The sequence below is a fragment of the Geotrypetes seraphini genome, chromosome 5 (assembly GCF_902459505.1).
Source record: "Geotrypetes seraphini chromosome 5, aGeoSer1.1, whole genome shotgun sequence".
Taxonomy (NCBI): Eukaryota; Metazoa; Chordata; class Amphibia; order Gymnophiona; family Dermophiidae; genus Geotrypetes; species Geotrypetes seraphini.
This window is the reverse complement of record NC_047088.1, coordinates 162,301,888-162,324,011: the sequence shown is the minus strand read 5'-3', so window position 1 is coordinate 162,324,011 and position 22,124 is coordinate 162,301,888. Positions and strand designations below refer to the sequence as shown.

The 22,124-nt window shown below is 44.9% G+C and overlaps 1 protein-coding gene across 5 annotated transcripts in view; it reads left to right on the top strand.

Moving 5' to 3' along the window:
- The window catches only part of ACADL (acyl-CoA dehydrogenase long chain), a 104,875-nt gene extending 83,400 nt beyond the window's left edge, over positions 1-21,475 (top strand). For all 5 annotated transcript variants that reach the window (XM_033944256.1, XM_033944257.1, XM_033944253.1 and 2 more), the window contains exons 9-11: positions 63-190; positions 16,410-16,496; positions 21,277-21,475. In XM_033944256.1, the coding sequence (XP_033800147.1) occupies positions 63-190; positions 16,410-16,496; positions 21,277-21,370 (309 nt within the window). In that variant the 3' untranslated portion in view covers positions 21,371-21,475. The remainder of the gene's footprint in view (positions 1-62; positions 191-16,409; positions 16,497-21,276) is intronic.
- The last annotated feature ends 649 nt before the right edge of the window (positions 21,476-22,124 follow it).

Here is a 22,124-nt window from a genome sequence, read left to right as displayed (position 1 = left end):
AGAGCTAAACTGGACTTTTTATTTCTGCCTTCCCCCCCCCCCACCTCCAACATCAAAATAAGACGGTGCAGCATAAGTTAGCAGAGCTGAAAACACAGATTTGTGTGAGCCGGGCCTTTTTGGACAGCTGTCTACAGCTGCATGCAGAGAAACGTCTGGACTCCCCCACTGCTTCCATGGCAAAATACTGGTATGTATATTGAAGCCATTAGATAAGGGTTTTTGTGTTTGTAGAGGGACCTCTCTGGAGTTTATCAACTTGTATGACCCTTGCAATGTTCTTGTCTTGATCTCGTACCTAAACCAACTTCCAGTGCAAAAAAGAAACATTAATCTTGACAAGTGGGTTCCTTCCTTTCACCTATGAGGATTGTAGAAGGCATCTACATTATTCAACCTGCCCCCTTATGTCACTGGGCTGTGCCTCAGCCCCTCAGTTTTTCCTTCTGTAAGCGACTGAGAAGGTGCTCTGCATTTGATTTATTATTTTCAATTATTTTTTTTTTAACTTTTTATTTATTGAAATTTTAACATAATTCACAAGAATATATTCTTTTTACAAGAAAAACAGATACAGCTAAACTAAAAGAGAGAGAAAAAAGGTTAATCTTTCTTAGACCACTAACTCAGGAGGAGGAAAAGCATAGAGTAAAGAGAAACTCCAAAAGGAAAAAAAAAAATCAATAAAGACATAGGATTAACAGCAATAACCCCTTAATTTAACTGCCGTTTGTTAAATCTTCCCAACTGCTAGGCTTTTCAAGTCCAAAAAAGCTCGTAACTGATCTAGTGTATAAAAAATATATTTTACTCCCAGGTATTTTATCAAACATTTGCATGGGTATGATAAAAAGAAATGTTGCCCCGAGAGTCAATATCTCAGCTCTCATAACAAGAAATAATTTTCTCCGCTCTTGCGTAGTTCTTGTGACGTTGGTCTAGAACAGGGGTGCCCACACTTTTTGGGCTTGCGAGCTACTTTTAAAATGATCAAGTCAAAATGATCTACCAACAATAAAATTTTTTTTAAAAAACCCACAAAGCTTGAGAGATTATACAAAAAAAATTTTTCTATGTAAATTTATGAGGTCTATTTTTTCATTCATTTGATGTAATTACTTTCTGTACAAGATTTATCTTGATTGTAAATTTGAAATTTATAAATAAATAATTAAAAAAAAAAAAAAAAAACCCCACAAAGCACACTGTACGCAGAGAAAATGTTAATTATCATTTATATTCTGGGGTTTTTTCAAAGAGGTCAAGGCAGATGGCTCTATGCAATGTCACTTTAGTAACAAACTATACAAAAATAGACAAATATACCCCCTCCCTTTTTACTAAACTGCGATAGCGATTTTTAGCGCAGGGAGCTTCACTGAATGCCCTGTGCTGCTCTCAATTCTCATTGGCTCCCTGCACTAAAAACCGCTATTGCGGTTTAGTAAAAGGGGGCCATAGTGCAAAATATAAAGAGCAGATATAAATTCTCAAAACGGACACATTTTGATCACTAAATTGAAAATAAAATCATTTTTCCTACCTTTGTTGTCTGGTTATTTCATGAGTTTCTGGTTGCACTTTGTTTTTCTGACTGTGCATGCAATATTTCTTCCCTTCTTTCAGCCTTCTGTATGCTTCCTCTCCTCCAGACCTCATTCTCTCCCCCAACTTTTTCTTCCTTTCTCCCTGCCCCCTCCCCTTTCTTTCTGTCTCCCTGTCCCCCCTTTCTTTCTTTGCCTCTTTCTCTCTCCATGCCCCTTTCTTTCTGTTTCTCTTCTTTCTCCCTGCCCTCCCCCATGCCACCGCCGCCGAGTTCTGAGCTCTCCCTGCTTCCCGACACCATAAAGAGGATGCAGAAGTGTCGGGCCAATCAGCCTTCCCCCAACCGACGTCAATTCTAATGTCAGAGTGGAAGTTCCGGGCTAGCCAATCGCTGCCTGGCTGGCCTGGAACTTCCTCTCTGATGTTAGAATTGATGTCGGTTGGGGAAGGCTGATCAGCCTGGCACTTCTGTGTCCTCTTTACAGCATTGGTAAGCAGGTAGAGCGTGAAGGCAACGCGAGTCTATCACGGAGCCCGGGATGGAGTCTGCGATTGACTTGCTTTGCCTTCGTGATCTACTGGTTGATCACAATCGACCTTTTGGGCATCCCTGGTCTAGAATGTCTCACCTATTGCACTGGAAAAGAAGATTATGTACTTACCCTGGTAAGCTCTTTTCCAGTAGCTAGGTGCTGGTAAGCTCTTTTCCAGTAGCTAGGTGAGACATTCTAGACCCCCCTCCCTATCCTTGATGTGCCTGCTTTCAGATTTCAATGGGTAAGTTAGATGTACATCTCCTTATGAGTGGCATGAAGTGACATGGGTAAGGGTAAGCTAGATGCACTTCTCTTTACAAGGAGCTTAGAGCGATATGGGGACCAAAACTATGCCAGGGTACACCTGGCGGGGCTTCCGCGTGTGCGGATCGCCGGACTTGATGAACCTATGGTTTGTTCTGGAGATGGCGCTTCTTATGTTCTTATGTCACATTTCAGTCTCCTTCTCTGTTGCTAACCTGTTTTGTGGAGACCGATCAGCCCTTAGGAGCTGGGAAGTAATTGTAAATATGTTCACCCTGGTCTGGGAGTGGTTCCTGAGCTCCTTTGAAGCCTATGTTGGCGGTTACGGGTGCTGTTTAGTTGTTTTGAGCAGAACAATGTTTAGCCTGCCGTTACAGGTGCCTCTGCTTCACAGATGTAAGTGTCCTTTCATGCTTGTGTACTGACTGATGGGAGGAGCTAAGCTAGCCTGTGAAGTACTTTAGAGGTGGAATGAAAAACCTGGAATGGTTCTCTTCTGCAGTATATGCGGGTAAAAGGAAATAACCCTATGGTCTAGAACAGTGTATTGCAAACTGTGCCGCGGCACACTCGTGTGCCTCCTGAGATTTCAAGTGTGCCACGGCACACTGGGGAGGAAGAGAGGTGCTGGTGCCAGATGACTTGCACGTCCTATAGGGTGCCAGAGGTTCTCAACACGTGGTACGGCGCCAGCACTGCAAGTCTAGCAACTTCCTGCTGCCATCGCGTATCTTCCAGGACTTCTGCCTTCCTTGTCTTCTCTCCCCACCCTCAGACCAGCAGTGGCAGCTCAGTGTATTTTTAACTTCACCACATAGCTGCTGCTAGCATTAGTTTAGCTGTGGTTTCATCAGTCAGCCTCGGGGCCTTTGCTAGGCTGGCCCACTTCGATGATTCAACTTCCTCTTTCATCAGAGGCAGGCTGGCCTAGCAAAGGCTCCGAAGCTGCCTGATTAAACCGCAGCTAAACTAATACTAGCGGCAGCTGTGTGGCGAAGTTAAAAGCACACAGTGAGCTTCCGCTAGAGAGATGAGAGGTACTGCTGGACAGGGAAGGAGGGAAATGGAAGGGAGAAGGGTTACTGCTGGACATGGGGAGGAGGGGAAGGGAGAAGAGGTACTGCTGGGCAGGTAAAGAGAAGAGAAAAGATGTGCTGCTGAACCTGGCAGAAGGGGAGGGAAAGGAAAGATGCTACATGCTGGAGAGGAGGATAAAATGGATGGGGAGAGAGCATATTAGTTGTGAATGGGGTTGGGGAGAGGGAAGGAAGGAAAATTGTTGCAGGAGGAATAAGAGTGATGAGAGAGGGAGAAATGGACATGGGTGGAGGAGAGGGAGAAGTGGTGCATGGGGAAAGAGCATGTTGGGTTGTGGGTGGGAAGGATGGATGTCACTCGAGGAAAGAGGCAAGGAGAGAGAGAGAAAGCATGCAGGAGGAAGAAAATGTTGGATTTATTGCATGGGCGAGATGGATGGGGAGGATAGAAAGGAGGGAAGGAGAAATGTTACACTTGGGAGAAGGGGGAGAGGGCAGAGAGTGAAAAGTTGGACTCATGGAGGGAAGAGGAGAGAGAGAGAGATGTTGTTTGGGGGAGGGAAGGAGGACCGGAAGAGAAGCATGCAGGAGGAAGAGAAAAAGAAATGTTGGACTGGTGGAAAGGAGGAAGAAATGTTGGATTGGGAGGGGGGCCAGAAAGAAGGAAGGAAGAGAGCAATGTTACACTGAGGGGAGGAGAGATAAAGGAAAGGAGAAATACCAGACCAGGGAATGAAAGGGAAGGAGGGGGAGTCTGATAACGCTATAGAGAGAGATGCCACATTATGGGGAGGAGAGAGATGCCAGGTTGGGAATGGGGGAAAGGAAGATGTCAGACCACTGGGAGGAGGAAGGTAAGGAGAGATATGTCTGACTACTGGGAGGGAAGGAGAGAGATGTCAGTCTATAGAAACTGGAAGGGAAGGAGAGAGTGATAGGAAGGGAAGATAAGACATGAAAAAGTAGATTTTGAGAAGAAAGCAGAAAAATTGAATGTTTAAGTTAATGCCAAAGATAGATGCAAATATAATCAACAAGTTCTTGAACAGGGTACTGATAAATTTTAAATGTAGGAGATGTGAAACAGCATACAAAAATTGTATGCTAATATGGCTAATTTACACACAAAGTATCTCTTATAATTTAGGAAAATTGCTTAAAACCGGCTATTGATTGATATGGTTCCCACATGCTCAGAGATATGAAGCTCTAATGGGGAGTGGCTACCCCCCCTTTTTTAGGAGCTTACCATCCAGTCATTGCATATGTTATACTGCTTCAATCAATTTTTGTAATATTATATCAATCACTGAATAACTTATAAACAGGTGCTCATTACATTCAAAGTTCTACAATTCAACACACTGCTATTCCTAGACCGAGTTATCATTCCGTATTCTCCTATCCGCTCCCTACGATCCAAAGATAAAAATCTACTTACTGTTCCATCCCTACAAATCATAAATACTAGACATACCACATAGGGCAGAGTACGGTATTGGGGTTCAAGAAGAGATTGGACAATTTTCTGAAGGAAAAGGGGATAGAAGAGTATGGATAGAGGATTACTACACAGATCCTGGACCTGATGGGCCGCCGCTTGGGCGGACTGCTGGGCATGATGGACTTCTGGTCTGACCCAGCGGAGGCACTGCTTATGTTCTTATAACTGGTGGCATACTAATGGTTGGAGGAGGGTGGTCCGCCCCGAGTGCCATCTTGCTCTGAGTGCCCTCTTCCTCTCCACCCCTGTCTTCCTGCTGCACGCATGCCCCTTCTCCCGTACTTTTTTAACTTGCAGCCGCCGGCCCGCTGCCTGCGTCATCTTCAGCAGTCTCTCTGATGTCACTTCTGGGGCCCGCGGGCGGCAAGTTGGTGGCTGCTCATGCTGAAGTTAAGAAGGTATGGGGAAGGTGGGTGCACGCATGCGGCAGGGGGGCGGGGGAGGGACTCCTCCCACCCTCATTAAGGAAAAAATGACCATCTGTAGCAATGTTCCTTCTAAGATCTGAGTTCATGTGAGCGAAACCTTTCTGTTACATTACCCTGATGGTATTATGCACACTGTCTATTACAAATTAAGAATGACAAATATACATTTTACAAACTCCCTAAGCCCTTACTTGTCCTGTTGTCTGTTAATTTAATTGTAAGCTCTACTGAGCAGGGACAGTCTCTTTAATATGTTGTTGTACAGCGCTGCATATGCCTATCAGCACTATAGAAATGTTAATTAGCAGTAGTAGGCATGGATCTCTCTTATTCGATATAACTGCGTGCAAATCCAGGTATGCCTCTGATCCCCCCATGCTCCTTCCAAGGCCATGCCCCCTTTTTAGATCATGTCCCAGCACTTAAAAATGTCCACACAAATTTTAATTAATGGCAAATAGAGCCGATAATAGATTATTAGTGCCCAATTATCAGCGCTAATTGGGTCATTTATCCATTCAATTGCATTGGGTGCTCGCCCATATTTGCACATACAGTTTTGAGTGTCATAAATAGAGTTAGAGTGTCTGTGCTCATTAGGGTGACCAGGGAGACTTTTTAGCCAGTCCTGGATTTCTGCCAACCTCATCCTGGTGCATTATAGGATCTGCAGCACTGATTTCAATGGATATAGATAGAGGTAGAGATATGACCATGAAAGGGTATAGATAGAAGAAAAATGGGGATTAAAGGGTTTTAGACAAAGGATCACTTACAGGTCATGGACCTGATGGGCTGCCGCGGGAGCGGACTGCTGGGCGCGATGGACCCAGCAGAGGCAACGTCTTATGTTCTTATGTTCTTACCACACTCTTCTCTGTCACCGCTCCCCAAATGTGGAACTTACTACCTGCTCAGGTAAAAGAAGAAAAGAACCTCGATAAATTCAAATCAAAACTAAAAAGTTTCCTGTATAGAGATGCTTTTAATTAATTAGTTAGCCTCTTAAACCAAGTTACTAATCCCAGTTGAAGTAGGCAAGTACTGATCGAATATAACATAACTCCTATTGTTTTATCCTTATTTGTTCTCTTTCCTATATCAAATTGTAGTTCTTCCCTGATTTCCCTACAAAGTGCACGTCTGTCTATCCCTATATTGTATGTCCCCCTTATTTGAAAATAATTTATTGTCCATTGCTTTGTAATCTTTGAAAAAAGTGATTTTATCAAATACAAAATAAACTTGAAACTTGAAATATGCTCTTCTTATTTGTTTATATTGCCTGACATAAGTAGATACATGCCAGTGATGGTAACAAACAAGTCAAGTAACCAACGCCTTTTATCTTGAATGCAGTTGGGGGTCCCAACGTGGACCCGTTTCGTAATCTGCTTCAGGAGACCCGCTGTAAATTGTCCTGCTCTTTATAAGTAGAAAAAAGTTGCTGATGAGTTCTTGCAACTTGGCATGTCAGATTTTGAACACATCAGGTAATACAATTGGTCAGCGCTTACTGAAGGCTTTGTAACTGAAAACTTGAAAATAGATAGAAAGAGCATGTAGGAAAGAGAGAGAGAGAAAGTTCAGATTGCTTCAGCCCCTACTTACACCCTCTCTCTGCAGGATGTTCTGTGGAAGTGCCTGCTGAAAACAGACTTCCATGGGAGACCCTTTGGGTCAACCATGATATTATAATGGCTCTTGCGTCCGAGCCCAAGCAAGGGAAAATCTGTGGACTGACCCTGCAAGTATCCATCCAGGCACTAGTTGCAACATGAGACATGGGTTGTGACGTGTGCTTCAGGGACCTAGGCCCTCACATTCCTATACCAATCCAAATTGCAATCATCTGCTGGAGGCAGAGAATACTGACAAATTGTAGGACTACACCAACCTTTACACAAGTGATGATGTCACTAAAAGTCTGTGATTCCATCTGCTGATTTGAGGAGCACAGTCCACTTGTCTGGACCGGGCTAACAGGAAGATAAGGAAATCTTCATATTCCATTTCTTTCCTTGACCCCCCCCCCCCCCCTTTTTATGGAAGAATTCATTTTTACTGCTTGGTTCTATCACAGTCCTCCTGGTTTGTTTACAACCTTTGCTGAGTCTGCCTTATTGCACTAGACTAGGGGATGACTTTCTGACTTACTGTGGATGTCATACTATGGAGGTAGTTGATACATTGTAAACCAGTGTTTTTCAACTGCCGGTCCGTGGACTGGTGCCGATCCACAAAAATTTTCTGGCAGTCTGTGAAGGATTTGGGTCCGCTTCACAAACTGCACACTGGGCAGGAAGAGAGGCTCCGGTGCCGGCATCAGCTGACTTGCAACTTCCTGTTTCCATCGCATATGCTGAGACTCCTGCCGCGTATGCCTCCTGCCTTCGCCGGGACTCCTGCCGCGTATGCCTCCTGCCTTTATCTTGTCTTCGCACCCCCGGACCAGTAGCGGCAGCCCCAAGGCTGCCTGATTAAACCACATCTAAACTACTGTTGGGGTAGCTGTGTAGCGAAGTTAAAAGCACATAGAGCTGCTGCTAGGCTAGAGAGAGGAAAAATTTGCTGGAGAAGGGGTACTCCTGGACAGGGGAGGAGGAGGGGAAGGGAAGAGAGTTACTATTGGATAAGGGGAGGAGGAAAGGAAGAAGGGTTACTGCTGGACAGGGGAGGAGGAAAATTGGAAGGAAACAGCTGGCAGGGAGATTAGAGGAGGGGAAGGGGTCAGGATGGAATGGAGAGATCAGAGGAGGGGAAGGGGAGAGACAGAGGAATGAGAAAGTAAAGAGAGATTGATGCTGGGAAGGGGGGCCAGCAAAGAAATAAGGAGAGAAGGACAAATATGCTAGATCTGGTGTAGGAGAGAGAAAAATGATGAAGAGAGCAGTGAAGCTGGAATGAATCATAAAATGGAAAAAGGGGGTACAGGCTGGATGGAAAGGGGAGATGGGCATAGAAAGAAGGCAGATACCACATGGAAGGGGGAGAGGGGAAACAGTGGATGGAAGGGGCAGATGCTGGAAGGAAGAGAGTAAAAAGACTATGAAAGCAGAAACCAGAGGTGACAAAAGGTAGAAAAAAAATAATTTCTATTTTGTGATTAAAATATATCAGATTTGAAATATGTATTCTGCTAGATCTTGTGTTTGACATAACTAGGGACTGCAAAGCCCAGGCAGTGCTTCTTTAGCTTCAAGCTGGCTTAGGGCTCTGTCTAACCAGGGGGCAGTTGCCCTACTTGCACTTCCTTAACTCTATTCTTGTCATGTGTGACTGCGGTATTCTGTTAGCATGATATTTTTGTGTACCATCACTAATAATAAAACTCCTACCTCCGTGATCCGTAGCTCCGTGATCCGTAGCTACCACATCACTTTAGATGTGGTAGAAGAAAGGCCTTGTCGGGGCTGGCTGCGAACGGCCTGTTTACAGCGCTGCCACTGCTGCTTTGGGTAAGGAATGGGGGGGGGGTTGGTGAGTTAGGATTGCTGCCGCTGGTACTGGGTTGGTGAGGAGAGAAACATGGGATAGCCTCTGGAGCCGCTACAACTGGGTTGGGGCCTAGGTTGGTGAGGAGAGAGACATGGGATAGCCACTGGAGTCGCTGCTACTGGGTTGGGGTCTGGGTTGGTGAGGAGTGAGACATGGGATAGCCACTGGAGCTGCTGCTACTGGGTTGGAGTCTGGGTTGGTGAGGAGAGAGACATGGGATAGTCACAGGAGCTGCTGCTACTGGGTTGGGGCCTGGGTTGGTGAGGAGAGAGACATGGGATAGCCACTGGAAAGTGCAACTATAGCTGGATTGAGGAAAGGGCAAGGGATCCCTTAGCTGGCACAGCTGGAAGGCAGCTTCAGTGAAGGTCTGGGCAGGGAGAGAGAAAGAAAGAAAAAAAGATAAGACAGGGCAGGGAGAGAGAGAAAAAGAAAGAAAGAAAGAAAGACAGACAGACATCTATTCTAGCACCCGTTAATGTAATGGATTTAAACATCAGGCAGCGATCCAGTACCAAGGGTGAGTGAACGGGGTTCGGAGGGGAGACGGGATGCATTTTAGAGAATGACATGGTGACAAACTTCATCACCATTCCCATCCCCGCGGGAAACCATCTTCATGTCATTCTTTAAGGAGAGAGGGAAGAATCAGAGTATGAATGGTCACAACCACTGACCCGCAAGCTTTGCTTTGAAAAATGCTGGTGTAGAAGGACTGAGGTTGAAATAGACACTAGAAAATGACATGGAATTATTTCCAACGGTTATCTGCAGGGACAGGAACGGTAATTAATTTTGTCACCGTGTCATTCTCTAATGCAGGGGTGCCCAATAGGTCGATCGCGATCGACCGGTAGCTCACCAAGGCAAAGTGAGTCGATCACCCAGCACTCACTTTGCCTTGGCGATCTATCGGGCCAATCAGTCTTCCTCTCCCCGACATCAATTCTGCCGTCGGAGAGGAAGTTCGGGCCAGCCAATCGCTGCCTGGCTGGGCGGAACTTCCTCTCCGACGGCAGAATTGACGTCGGGGAGAGGAATGCTTATCAGCCCGAAGCAGGGAGAGCATGGGGCGGCGGCGGTGTCGGCTTTGGGGCCTGTTATCCATTGATGGCGTTTTGGCTCCTGTTCCCCGATGGCAGCGGCAGTGGCTTGGGGAAGGGCAGGGAGAAAGAAAGAAAGGGGGCAGGCAGGGAGACAGAAGGAAAGAAGAGAAACAGAAAAAAAGAAAGGGGGCAGGTAGGGAGACAGAAGGAAAGAAGAGAAACAGAAAAAAAAGAAAGGGGGCAGGCAGGGAGACAGAAGGAAAGAAGAGAAACAGAAAAAAAGAAAGGGGGCAGGCAGGGAGACAGAAGGAAAGAAGAGAAACAGAAAAAAGAAAGGGGGCATGAAGAGAGAAAGAAAGAAAGGTCAGGGAGAGAGGAAGAAAAAGTTGGGGGAGAGAATGAGGTGTGGAGGAGAGGAAGCATACAGGCTGAAAGAAAGATTGGATGCACAGTCAGAAGAAGAAAGTGCAACCAGAGACTCATGAAATCACCAGACAAGGTAGGAAAAATGATTTTATTTTAAATTTAGTGATCAAAATGTGTCTGAATTTATATCTGCTGTCTATATTTTACAATATGGTCCGCTTTCACTAAACCGCAATAGTGGTTTTTAGCGCAGGGAGCCTATGAGCATCGAGAGCAGCGCTGGGCATTCAGTGCAGCTCCCTGCGCTAAAACTGCTATTGTGGTTTAGTAAAAAGGGAGGGGGGTGGGTATTTGTCTGTTTTTGTATGGTTGTTACTGAGGTGACAGTGCATAGAGTCATCTGCTTTGACCTCTTTGAAAAAACCCTGGAATAGGAATTATAATTAACAATTCTATGCGTAGTGTGCGTTATGTTTTTTTTTTATTTTATTGTTGGTAGATCATTTTGACTAGGTCATTTTAAAAGTAGCTCGCGAGTCAAAAAAGTGTGGGCACCCCTGCTCTAATGCATTTGCCCATTGTGTAGCTGGACAGGTGTGTGCGGGCAGCTGGCCACAGCTGGATTTAGGTAAGGGCAAGGGATCCCTTAGCTGGCACAGCTGGAAAGCGGCTTCAGTGAGGGTCTGGCAGGGACAGAGACAGAAAGAAAGACAGCGGGAGAGAGAGAGAGAAAATGAAAGAAAGATAGCTGGGGCAAGGAGAGAAAGAAAGAAAAAAAAGATGGGGCAGGGAGAGAGACAGAAAAAAAGAAAGACAGACAGACATCTACTCTAGCACCTGTTAATATAACGGGCTTAAACACTAGTTCTGTAATAATTTGGCTTATTCAGTTTTCTTGATAGTAGAGGGGATATATGTGAAGGGGAGGGGAAACAGGGGTTTTGTTGATCCTTGCCCTCTATTATTTGTATTTATAAATGACAAATGTACAGAATATTGTTTCTTTTTATACTTTAATAAAATATGTTCAATATAAAATCATAACTATTTGAGGTTTGTGCGGATGGGATCAAATGATTTGCGGGGACCAAGCTCACGGAGACAGGGCAGAGATGGGGTTTTTTATTTCAGTCTTAGTAGTTTGCTGATCCACAAAATAATTATTTTATTTATTTCCGCCGGTCCATAGGTGTAAAAAGGTTGCAGAACACTGTTGTAAACAAGCTTGCATTCATGACTCAGGAGACCTTTAAAATAACTACAAGGGGGTGCTGAAAAGTTCTCGCCCCAACCAGCTTCCTAAATTTTGCCACTGTAGCTGAAAAGTGTTATTTTATTTTGGAGAGTGCCAATTTGCAGAATCATAATGCTATGTTTTGATGTTGTTTCAGATCATTGATTGAACCATGTCAATAAAAAGCGTGTAACTCCGAGCCGTCATGAAGTTCTTTTTCCTGCAGAAAAAACTCTAAAGGAAATCCATGAATGTATGATGCAAACATTAAGTGACAAATGAGTGCAAACTTTCAGTGTTGAGATTGCGAGACCGAAGATGCAGCAAGGTCTGGGAGGCCTCAAACAGTGTCAACTCCTGAAATTGTTGACCATATCCATGACCTAATTTTGGCAGATCGGTGAATATTAGCTAATACAATTGCTGAGACACTACAGATATCCATGGAATGTGTTGGGTGTATAAGCCACGGGCAGCTGGGTATGCAGAAGCTGTCAGCCCAAATGTTTGAATGCTGATGAGAAACGACGTCGAGTGGAAACTTCCCACATTGATTTTACAGCATTTTCAACAAGCAGGTGCCAGCTTTTTGGAAGAACTAGTTAACTATTGATGATACATGATTATGCCACTATGATCTTGAGACAAAACAGTCCATGCAATGGCAGCACTCAGGTTCTTCAAGGCCAAAGAAATTCAAGAACCAAAAGGCAGCAGGAAAGTTCATGGCCACAGTTTTTAGGCTCAAGAAGGTGTTGTAGTGACTATCTTCCAAGGGCCCAAACAGTTAATAAGCACATATAAGCACATAAGCATTGCCTCTGCCGAGTCAGACCATAGGTCCATCATGCCCAGCAGTGATCCCATCATGCCCCCCAGGTCAGTGACCTGCAGTGATCCATTACTCTACTACTCTTTTACTCTACAGCCTTTTGTACTGTATAATAACCTTCTAATTGTACCCCTGGATCCCCTTTTTCTTCAGGAACTCGTCCAATCCATTTTTGAACCCCAAAGTCGTACTCTGCTCTATCACCTCCTCTGGAAGCGCATTCCAGGTGTCCACCACCCTCTGTGTGAAGAAATACTTCCTAGCATTTGTTCTGAACCTATCTCCCATCAATTTTTTTGAGTGCCCTCTAGTTTTTGATGCCCCTGCCAGTCTGAAGAATCTGTCCCTCTCTACCTTCACTACACCCTTCATGATCTTATAAGTTTCTATCATATCCCCTCTAAGTCTCCGCTTTTCCAGGAAAAAGAGCCCCAGCTTCTCGAGCCTCTCAGCATATGAGAAGTTTTCCATGCCCTTTATCATTTTTGTTGCTCTTCTCTGGACCCTCTCGAGTATCGCCATATCCTTCTTAAGGTACGGCGACCAGTACTGAATGCAGTACTCCAGATGCGGTCGCTCCATCGCCTTATACAGCGGGAGGATAACTTCCTTGGTTGTGGTAGTGATACCTTTTTTGATAATGCCCAACATTTTGTTCACCTTTTTTGAGGCCGCTGCGCATTGTTCCGCTGGTTTCATTGTTCTATCCACCAAAACCCCAAGTCCTTTTCTAGGTTGCCTTCCCCCTTCCCTCCCATCGCATAGTTGTGCATCGGGTTCCCTTTCCCTACTTGCATAACTTTACATTTCTCTACATTGAAGCTCATCTACCATTTATTTGCCCACTCACTCAGTTTGTTCAGGTCCCTTTGAAGTTCTTTACATTCCTCTACAGATCTAACCTTACCGGAGAGTTTTGTATCATCCGCAAATTTTATAACTTCGCACTTTGTCCCAGTTTCCAGGTCATTAATAAATATATTGAATAGCAGTGGTCCCAGCACTGACCCTTGTGGGACCCCACTCATGACCCCTTTCCAGTCAGAATAGTGTCCCTTTACTCCTACCCTCTGTTTCTTGTTCGCCAGCCAGTTTCTGATCCATCTGTGTATGTCTCCTTCCACTCCGTGATTCCAGTTTCCTTAGTAGGCGCTCGTGAGGTACCTTGTCGAAGGCTTTCTGGAAGTCCAGGTATACTATGTCTATGGGGTCACCTTTGTCCAAATGTTCGCTTATCCCCTCGAAGAAGTGCAGCAGGTTCGTTTAGCAAGATCTTCCAGTACAGAAACCATGCTGGCTTGTTCTCATCAGGTTATTTTTTTCTATATGCTCATTTTGATACTGTCCTTGATTAATGATTCGGCCATCTTCCCCGGAACTGAGGTTAAGCTGACCGGTCTATAATTCCCCGGGTCGCCTCTGGATCCCTTCTTGAAGATAGGTGTAACATTCGCTATCCTCCAGTCTTCCGGTATTACCCCTGTTTTCAAGGATAGGTTGCAAATCTGCTGCAGTAACTCCGCTATTTCATCTCTAAGTTCTTTTAGTATTCTTGGGTGGATTCCGTCTGGGCCCGGAGATTTGTCAGTTTTTAGCTTATCTATCTGTTTGAGTACGTCTTCGAGGCTTACCTCCATGCACGATAATTTTTCCTCTTGGTCCCCCTTGAAGAATTTTTCCGGTTCCGGAACACAGGTTGTGTCCTCCTTCGTGAAGACTGACGAGAAAAACGTGTTTAATCTGTCCGCTACTTCCTTTTCCTCCTTTCCTGTCACCCTCGTCCAGGAGTTCCACCTCCTCCCTCGCCAGCTGTTTCCCTTTCACATATCGAAAGAAGGGTTTAAAGTTCCGTGCCTCCTTTGCAAGTCTCTCTTCATACTCTCTCTTTGCTGTTCTGACCATGTAGTGACATTTTTTTTTGGTGCTTCCTGTGCTCCTTCCAATTTTCCTCGGTTTTGTCCTTTTTCCACGTCCTAAAGGATTTTTTCTTAACTCCTACCACCTTCTTAACTTCTTTGGTTAACCATGCTGGGTCTTTGGCATTCTTTCTGCACCCTTTTCTAAATCTGGGTATATATCGGTTTTGCGCCTCGTTCACCGTGTCCTTGAATAAGGTCCAGGCTTGGTCCACCGTCTGTGCCTTTCTGGAGCTTTTCTTGAGTTTTCGCTTTACCATTTGTCTCATGGCATCATAGTTCCCTTTCCTGAAGTTGAATGTTGTTACAATGGTTCTCCTCCCCTTTGGCATACTTAGTTCCACTTTGAATTGGATCGTGTTGTGGTCACTGTTCCCTAAAGGTCCCACTACTTCCACTTCTTGGGTAGGTCCTCCTAGCCCATTGAGGATTAAATCCAGAATAGCTGTCCCTCTCGTTGGTTCCGTGACAAGCTGTTCCAAGTAGCAGTCCCGTACAGCCTCTAGGAACTCTGATTCCTTTGAACATTTTGAAACTCCATGGCTCCAGTCTATCCCTGGGTAGTTGAAATCTCCCATAACTATGGTGTTTGCGTTTTTATATTTTCGCCTCAACTCGGCTCTCAGTTCTTCATCTATTGCTTCTGTTTGCCCAGGTTGGCGGTAGTACAGTACCATCTTTATCTCGGTTCCCTTTCTTCCTGGTATTTTAACCCATATTGATTCCAGTTGTAAATTGCAGCATCGATTAAAGGAGAGGGAAGCTGTGGAAAGGAGTTCTTTTTTTGCAAGACAATGTTCACAAGGCTGGCAAAACAATGGCTATTTTGATGCAGTTGGGGTTTCAGTGCATAGACCATCCACCCTGCTCACCAGATCTGTTCCATCTGACTATTTTCTGTTTCCAAACCTTAAAAAGAGTTTGAAAGGGTGACAATTTTTGAATGATTCAGAGGTGATTGCAGTAGTGGAGCAGTATTTCAGTGACCAGACATCAGAGTACATTTTGGAAGGGTTACAGAAACTTCTTCCACGATGTGCCAAGTATGTTGAACTTGGAGTGAATATGTGGAATAACTTGTAAGTTTCATGGCTCCATGTCATTCCCTTCTTGGTTGGGCTAAGATTTCAGCACCCCCTCGTATAGTTCTTAAAGCATCAAATCTATTCTATTTTCAAGTAAAAGAATATGGTTTGATTAGTACGGTACTCCAGCTCCCTTGGAAGAGCAGAACTTGAAAATATGATTAAAGGAACCCTCAAATAGCCAATGAGAGGATGGCTAATCCAAATCATGGCCTGGTTTGGTTTGCTAGTAGCCAAAGAGCGTGCTAGCTCTTGATATAATGTATTCTTAGAGGAACATGACAGTCTTATCCTAAAGGGAAGGGAGCTGTGGGAGAAAGAAGCTTCTGGGGGTTGTGCACGTGTATGAATCACTTATGTAAGCTTTAGCACAACCTGGAGTCATTAGTTGTGTAACGCTTCAATGATGATTATAGAATATCATCAATGTTTATTTTCTGATCACCTCTGAAAGGATGGAGCACAATAGGAAAATGAAAAGAAATGATGCTAATGAATGCTAATGAAAGAAATGTTTATATAGTTCTAATTCATTACATTTTGGGGGTTAATTTTATAAAGGATTTTTCACTCAAAGACCTTTTTTATTTACATTAAAGAGCTTTTATAAAATTACCTCTGGGATTATGCATGCAAACGTATGTCAGGAAGGCACATGCTGCTACTACTCCTGAGTCTAGTTTACAGCTGTAAAAATCCACTTGCCTTAATCAAATAGATGAGTGAATTTTCAAAACCCTGTCAATGCTATTCTATGAATTAAGCAAGTCATACTAGATAAAAAAGTAAAGATGAGGAGAAATGAAATGATGTCACTAATGCCCTGAACAGAATCAGTGAAAATCATTAGAGCCCCATACTTCTGCTAGGACTTATCAGCAAGAGAAGAGAGCTGCTGAATAAAAAATGGAAAATAAAGGAGAGAAAATATTTTAAACACTTTCTGAGTATTTTCAGGGGATGCTGTTACTTTAAGCAAAAAAGAAAAATGTTTCATTTCTTTTCAGTTTTGGTGCATGAACACAGCATAGAGAATTACTAATGTTCAAATATGTATTTTGTAACATGTATGCATTGTATGTAAGATCTCTATTTCTTCTTTTTGTTTAAACTTCTAGGGCTTCTGACCTCCAGAACAGTGTGGCTACACAATGTGTACAACTACACGGAGGATGTGGCTATATGTGGGAATACCCCATTGCTAAGTAAGTGTACTTGTTTTAAAAGGAATGCCCTATTATATAGAGATCAGTGTAAAGGGCCCTTCAAATCCTGACAGGTCAATTTTGTCAAAATTCAAGTAGGATGCGGGAAATTCAGAAAAAGAAGACACTTGCAGCTAATTAAGACTGGGAAGCTCTCTTCCCAAGTAGTACAGTCTGCACCACATTCTATGATTTCCACCCCCCCAACTACTTACAAACAAAAAGAGATTATGGGCTAGATTCAATAAGCAAACCGATCGTGCACTGATCGGTTTGCAAGCCCTTTGCGAGCCGATTTCCCTCCGACCCGATTCACTAACCTCTGTCCCAATCATTCTCCAATCCGCCCTTGCAAATGAGGGGAACGGCATTCAAATGCAAACAGGAAGCGATTCACTAAAATAAAAAAAGCGACACCGACTGGGCTGGCCAAACCAAAATAAGCGACTGCTGAGGACCAGTCGCTGAGGTCCTTTCTGACTGCCCTGCCTTCTGCCACACTGCTCTCTACCCTGTTTACCTGTCTCCTGCCTGCCTCGATCTTGTGCTCTGCCCCGAATCTCTCCTACCTGCTGCCCTGACTCACCACCCTGCTCTCACCCCGAATCTCTCCTGCCACCCCGACTTTCCTGCCTTTCCCCACAATGCGAGCCCATGGTTTAACCCGCAGGTTTAAAGTGGTTAAAACCATGGGCTCGCTGGGCTAGTAAAAGTAAAAAAAAAAAAAGTTACGGCTCTTAGACACATGCGCAGACCATCTACAGATGATCTGCGCATGCGTCGGGATTGCACACTAGCGATCCGTGCTGTTGGAGAGGGGACGTTCCTCCGATCACCCTCATTAATTTTTTTGTTTTGTAAATTCGTCGGGCCTGCACGGATCGGGCACACAAAGAAGGTTAGTGAATCTAGCCCTATGTCCTTACTTTGATAGTATGTTTTCCAGTAAATAGGTGTGTCATTCTGGACAAGCATGGTTATCTCCCCATGGGTTCGAGCCATATGCAAAAGGAATCCACTCCGGATTTTTTTTTTCTGTGATCCTCCTACTTCACTGGGAGCTGTACTGCCACCTGCAGTTAGAACTCAAGCAAACAAGAGCTCCATTGAAATTATGTGGAGTAAGGACGTGAAATCAACTGTTTGCTCAGACATAGTAAACACTTGAACAGTCAATGAACAAGTAACAGCCAACAGGAACATTAAAGTAGCTCAGTTAGTACCCCTGTAGATACCATAAACATAATATACAGAATTCTTCAGGACCCAAAGGGGCTGACTGGCATTCAAGATACAAACTTGGAGAAGAATACACAGAATGAGACAATAGGCAGGCACAGGAAGGACAGGGCGGGGATCCAGAATGACACACCTATGTACTGGAAAATATACTATCAAGGTAAGGCCATAGGGCTAGATGCATTAAAGTCAGCAATCGTTACTAAACCTGTTTTCACAGCTTTAGCAACGATCGCTTTTACCGACCCAATGCACAAAATGGCCCACTGCGTGTTTTTCCCCTCAATCGCCCATTTTCTGATCCAGCCATGCAAATTAGCTAAAACCCCATGCAAAGTAGCTAAGCGATTGATGCACTAACATCGCTTGGCTAACCCCCCCCCCCTCAAAAAAAAAAACGGGGATTTAGCAATCGGAAAAACCGACTGGTCTACTAGAACTGTTGGTAACTGTGTTACCAGCAGGTCTGCATACCTGTCCTATGAAAAAAGTCTTCCACCACCGATAATGATCCTACCCGATGACCTCCAACAAACACGGCATGAAAGAAAATTGGCAGGAGCTTCCTGCCATGCAGAACACCCTCACAGTAGGCACCCCTGAGCCACTGCCGCATTCTCCCAAACCCCACAAAAATGGCAGGAGGGATGTCCACTCCCTCTTGCCACTGGACCCCCCACCCCTGAACTTCTCTGGTACCTTTTTAAAAAGTTGGAAGCAGGAAGCCTGCTCTGAAGCTCCTGCTTCGGGCCCACCAATCTTAAATGATGGGCCTTCCCCTCCCTGGTGCATCATGTGATGCATAGGGAGGGGCAAAGGTCTTAATTGGTTCAGTTGCCTAAGGCCCCTCCCAAGGATGTTTGAGCCAGTCAGGCTTTAGGCTCCTCCCTCTTTAGCCAGGATACTGAGGGAGGAGCCAAAGGCCCTGATTGGTCAAGCCAGTCAGGGCTTAGGCATCTGCCCCTCCCTGTGCATCACATGATGCATCGCGATGGGGAAGGCTCGCCATTTAGGGCTGGCGGCCTGAAGCAGGAGCTTCAGAGTGGGCTTCCTGCATCCAACTTTTTAAAAAGGTACAGGGAGGGTGTCCGGTGGCAGGAGGGAATGAGCATCCCTCTTGCCATTTTTTTTTTTATTTGTGGGGGGGGGCGGTGGCTCGGGGGTGCCTGGTGCAGTGGGGGCCATGGCATGGGGGTGTTCTGCGTGGCAGCAGGGAGTAGGCACCCCCCTGCCTATTTTGGGGAAAGGGGAGGGGATTGGTTTGGGGGAGTCCAGGGGAGGGGGTTCAGCACGGGGTAGGGGGGCTTTTTCCTTTTTTTGAACGGGGCAGATTGTGGATGTGCCATTAAAAAAAGAAGAAGCCCTAACAGCAGTGACAGGAGGCTGCTTCCCCTGTCATTGCTGTTAGGGCCCTGTGCATGTGTCAGTCACTCACTGAGCGACTGATGGTCATGTTTGCATGCAAATGAGTTGTACCTCCATGCAAATAAATCATTTGCATGCAAACTTGATAGCGCATCAATCGCTGCTTGAGAATCGGCCAGCAGCAATTCAGTTGATATCTTTAGTGCCATTTAGCCCATAATCTCTTTTTCCAGTGCAATAGGTGTGTCATTGTAGACAAGTGGGATGTACATAAGCAGTCCCAGAAATCTAGGATGGGCTGACTGCGCTGACCTGTAACACTGAGGATCCAAAGGCTGAGTCCTCTCTTGCTGCAACATCCATTCTGTAAAATTTGGCAGAGGTATGTAGAGTGGACAAAGTGGCAGCTCTACAAATCTCCGCTGGAGAGATTGCCCTAGCCTTTGCTCACGACGAATCTACACTTCTGGTTGAATGCACCTTAACATTAACAGGGGACTGTTTCCCACAGATAATGTAGGCTGACAAAATGAGAGGAAGATAGTGAGTACAGAAATGTACAGTGAGTACAGAGTGTAGTTGAATGATAGAAGGGAATAAATAGGTGGCTGGGGAAAGGAGTGAGATGGGTCATGGGAGAGCTAGAGGGTAAGAGAAAGAATGAAAATTAATAGGTACAGCAGGTGAAAAGGACATAGTTGGAAGATGAGAAAGAATGTGAACAGAGGCAGAAAAGAAAAAATGGGAGGCAAGAACTAAAAGGGAAAGTGTGTCAGAGGTATGTGTAATGGAAGAATGGAGCAAACCAGGAAAGCGAGGAGAAATGACCAACAGACAACAGCCAATAGAAAGAAGACAGATAAGAAAGCAGAAAAGAAAAACTGGGACCAGCATGATGGGAAAATAAAACATCCAGACAACAAAGTGATCAAGAATTCAGGATGAGTTCTGTTCTAATCTAATTTTAAACTAGAAAGTACAACTCTTCCTCTGTATTCACGGGGGTTAGGTGCAGAGCCGGCCCGCGAATAGGGAAAAATCACAAATAAGTTTTTGGGCCGGCTCTGACCCACCTCCACCTCCCTCCTGCGTCCATGAACCTTACCTGGTGGTCTAGCGGTGATGTGGGGCAGGAATGATCTTCCTATGTTCCTGCCCCATGCAGAGCCGTCTTCAAAATGGCTGCCGTGAGTTCCCGTTGTAGTTTCTCTTTTGCTGGCAAACTTCCTCTTTGGAAAGGAAACCCTTGGAGAGAAGGAGAAGCACCATAGAACTGAGAGTACCTGATAGTTCCCATACTTGGCAACAGTTTGTAGCTGCTCAAGTAGTTCACTGGTAGTAGTCATCTCCTATGTATATCCTGCTGAAAAATAGAAAAGGAGAAACTGGAAAGAGGGGCGATACTAGGAGAGTCTGGAGGTGAGGCAGTGGCGTAGTAAGGGTGAGCGGCACCTGGGGTGGTGGTGCCCCTCCCCCACCATGCATGCACTCCCTTCCCTTTCCCTGTACCTTTTTAACGTCTCCGATGTGAGCAGCATGCCCTTGTCTGTGTCGGCTTGCCCTTTGAAGTCACTTCCTAGCATGTCCCAGAAGTGACATCGGAGAGAGTGCCGATGCTGACGGAGGCAGCAACCTCACACAGGGGAAGTAAAAAGGGTACAGGGGAAGGCAAGGAGTGCGCAAGGTAAGGAGAAAAGCAGGGGGAGGACGGAGAGAAGGAGGGGTGCTGCGCCCTTAGGAAGACTACGCCCAAGGCGGACCGCAGTCCCATTACTACGCCATTGAGGTATTTCTCCTGAGGTGGTAATTTCTGCTGCCTCTGTGATAGTACTGACCCTGCCAATTAGAGAATGACACGACAACAGAATTTGTCACTATCCCCATCCCTGCGGATAACCGTAGGAAACTATCCCCATGTCATCCTTTAAGGAGAGAGGGAAAAATCAGAGTACTAATGGGCACAGATACTAACCCTGAAGCCTTGCATTGAAGAATGCTGGTGTAGAAGGACTGAGAGTGAGATAGATACTAAAGAATGACATGGAATGGTTTCCCATGGTTATCTATGGGGATGGGGTTGGTGATAAATTCTGCTACTGTGTCATTCTCATCACATGATGGGGCCAGGAGGAATAGAGGTACATTATTCATAATTTGGTTTCTTTTGCCTTTCCAGGGCCTTTGTGGACTCTCGGGTCCAGCCAATCTATGGTGGTACCAATGAAATAATGAAGGAGCTCATTGCCAGAGTAATTGTAAGCGAAAAGTGAAGACTTGATGAATCTGGAATGTTTTTATCCATCATTTAAAAAAATTTATCAGAATGAGGTTTTATTTCCTTGTAATGGTTGCAATAAAGAAGAATTTAAATTTAATGTTTACATTTTCTAATACATTGGTGTATTGAGTGATAAATGTGTGTATGTTATCTTTCACTTATATGCTTGGCTTTGCAGATAGTAAGGGCCTGATTCTGGAAACGGTAACTGCCATGGTAGGTGCCTACAAAATGGGTGCTTACCACATGTCAGTTACTGGTGGGCACCACATCCAGAATCGTGTTTATTTTTCAGACAGATGCCTTAAATATAAGCCGATAGTACAATGTATATAATCCCTTAATGCAATTTTGGAAAAGTTGATAGCACTGACGTGTTACGAATAGGAATATATAAAACACTAATTGTTTGTATATATGTGGCCTCAGTGCTGGCAGTGTTTGAAGATTGCTCATTTGGCTGGTTCTCTAGCAAGTCGGCCAAAGAAAAGCTCCTGAGGAAGGGTATCTTACCTGAAACTGGGCTGGTTGAGCTGGAAAATGTAGACAGTTTTTACACCACCAAGGCCGGGTTGAACAACGCTGAATAACGCTGCAAAGAGCCGCTGAATAATCCAAAGATAAATACTGAGCAACTTGCCAGTTTTGAGCAGCATTTTGGACTAGTTGACAGCACTGTTTTTGTTTATGGCACACTTTGAAATCTTCACTTTAGGGGTTCACGTATTTGATTTAGTGCACCTATG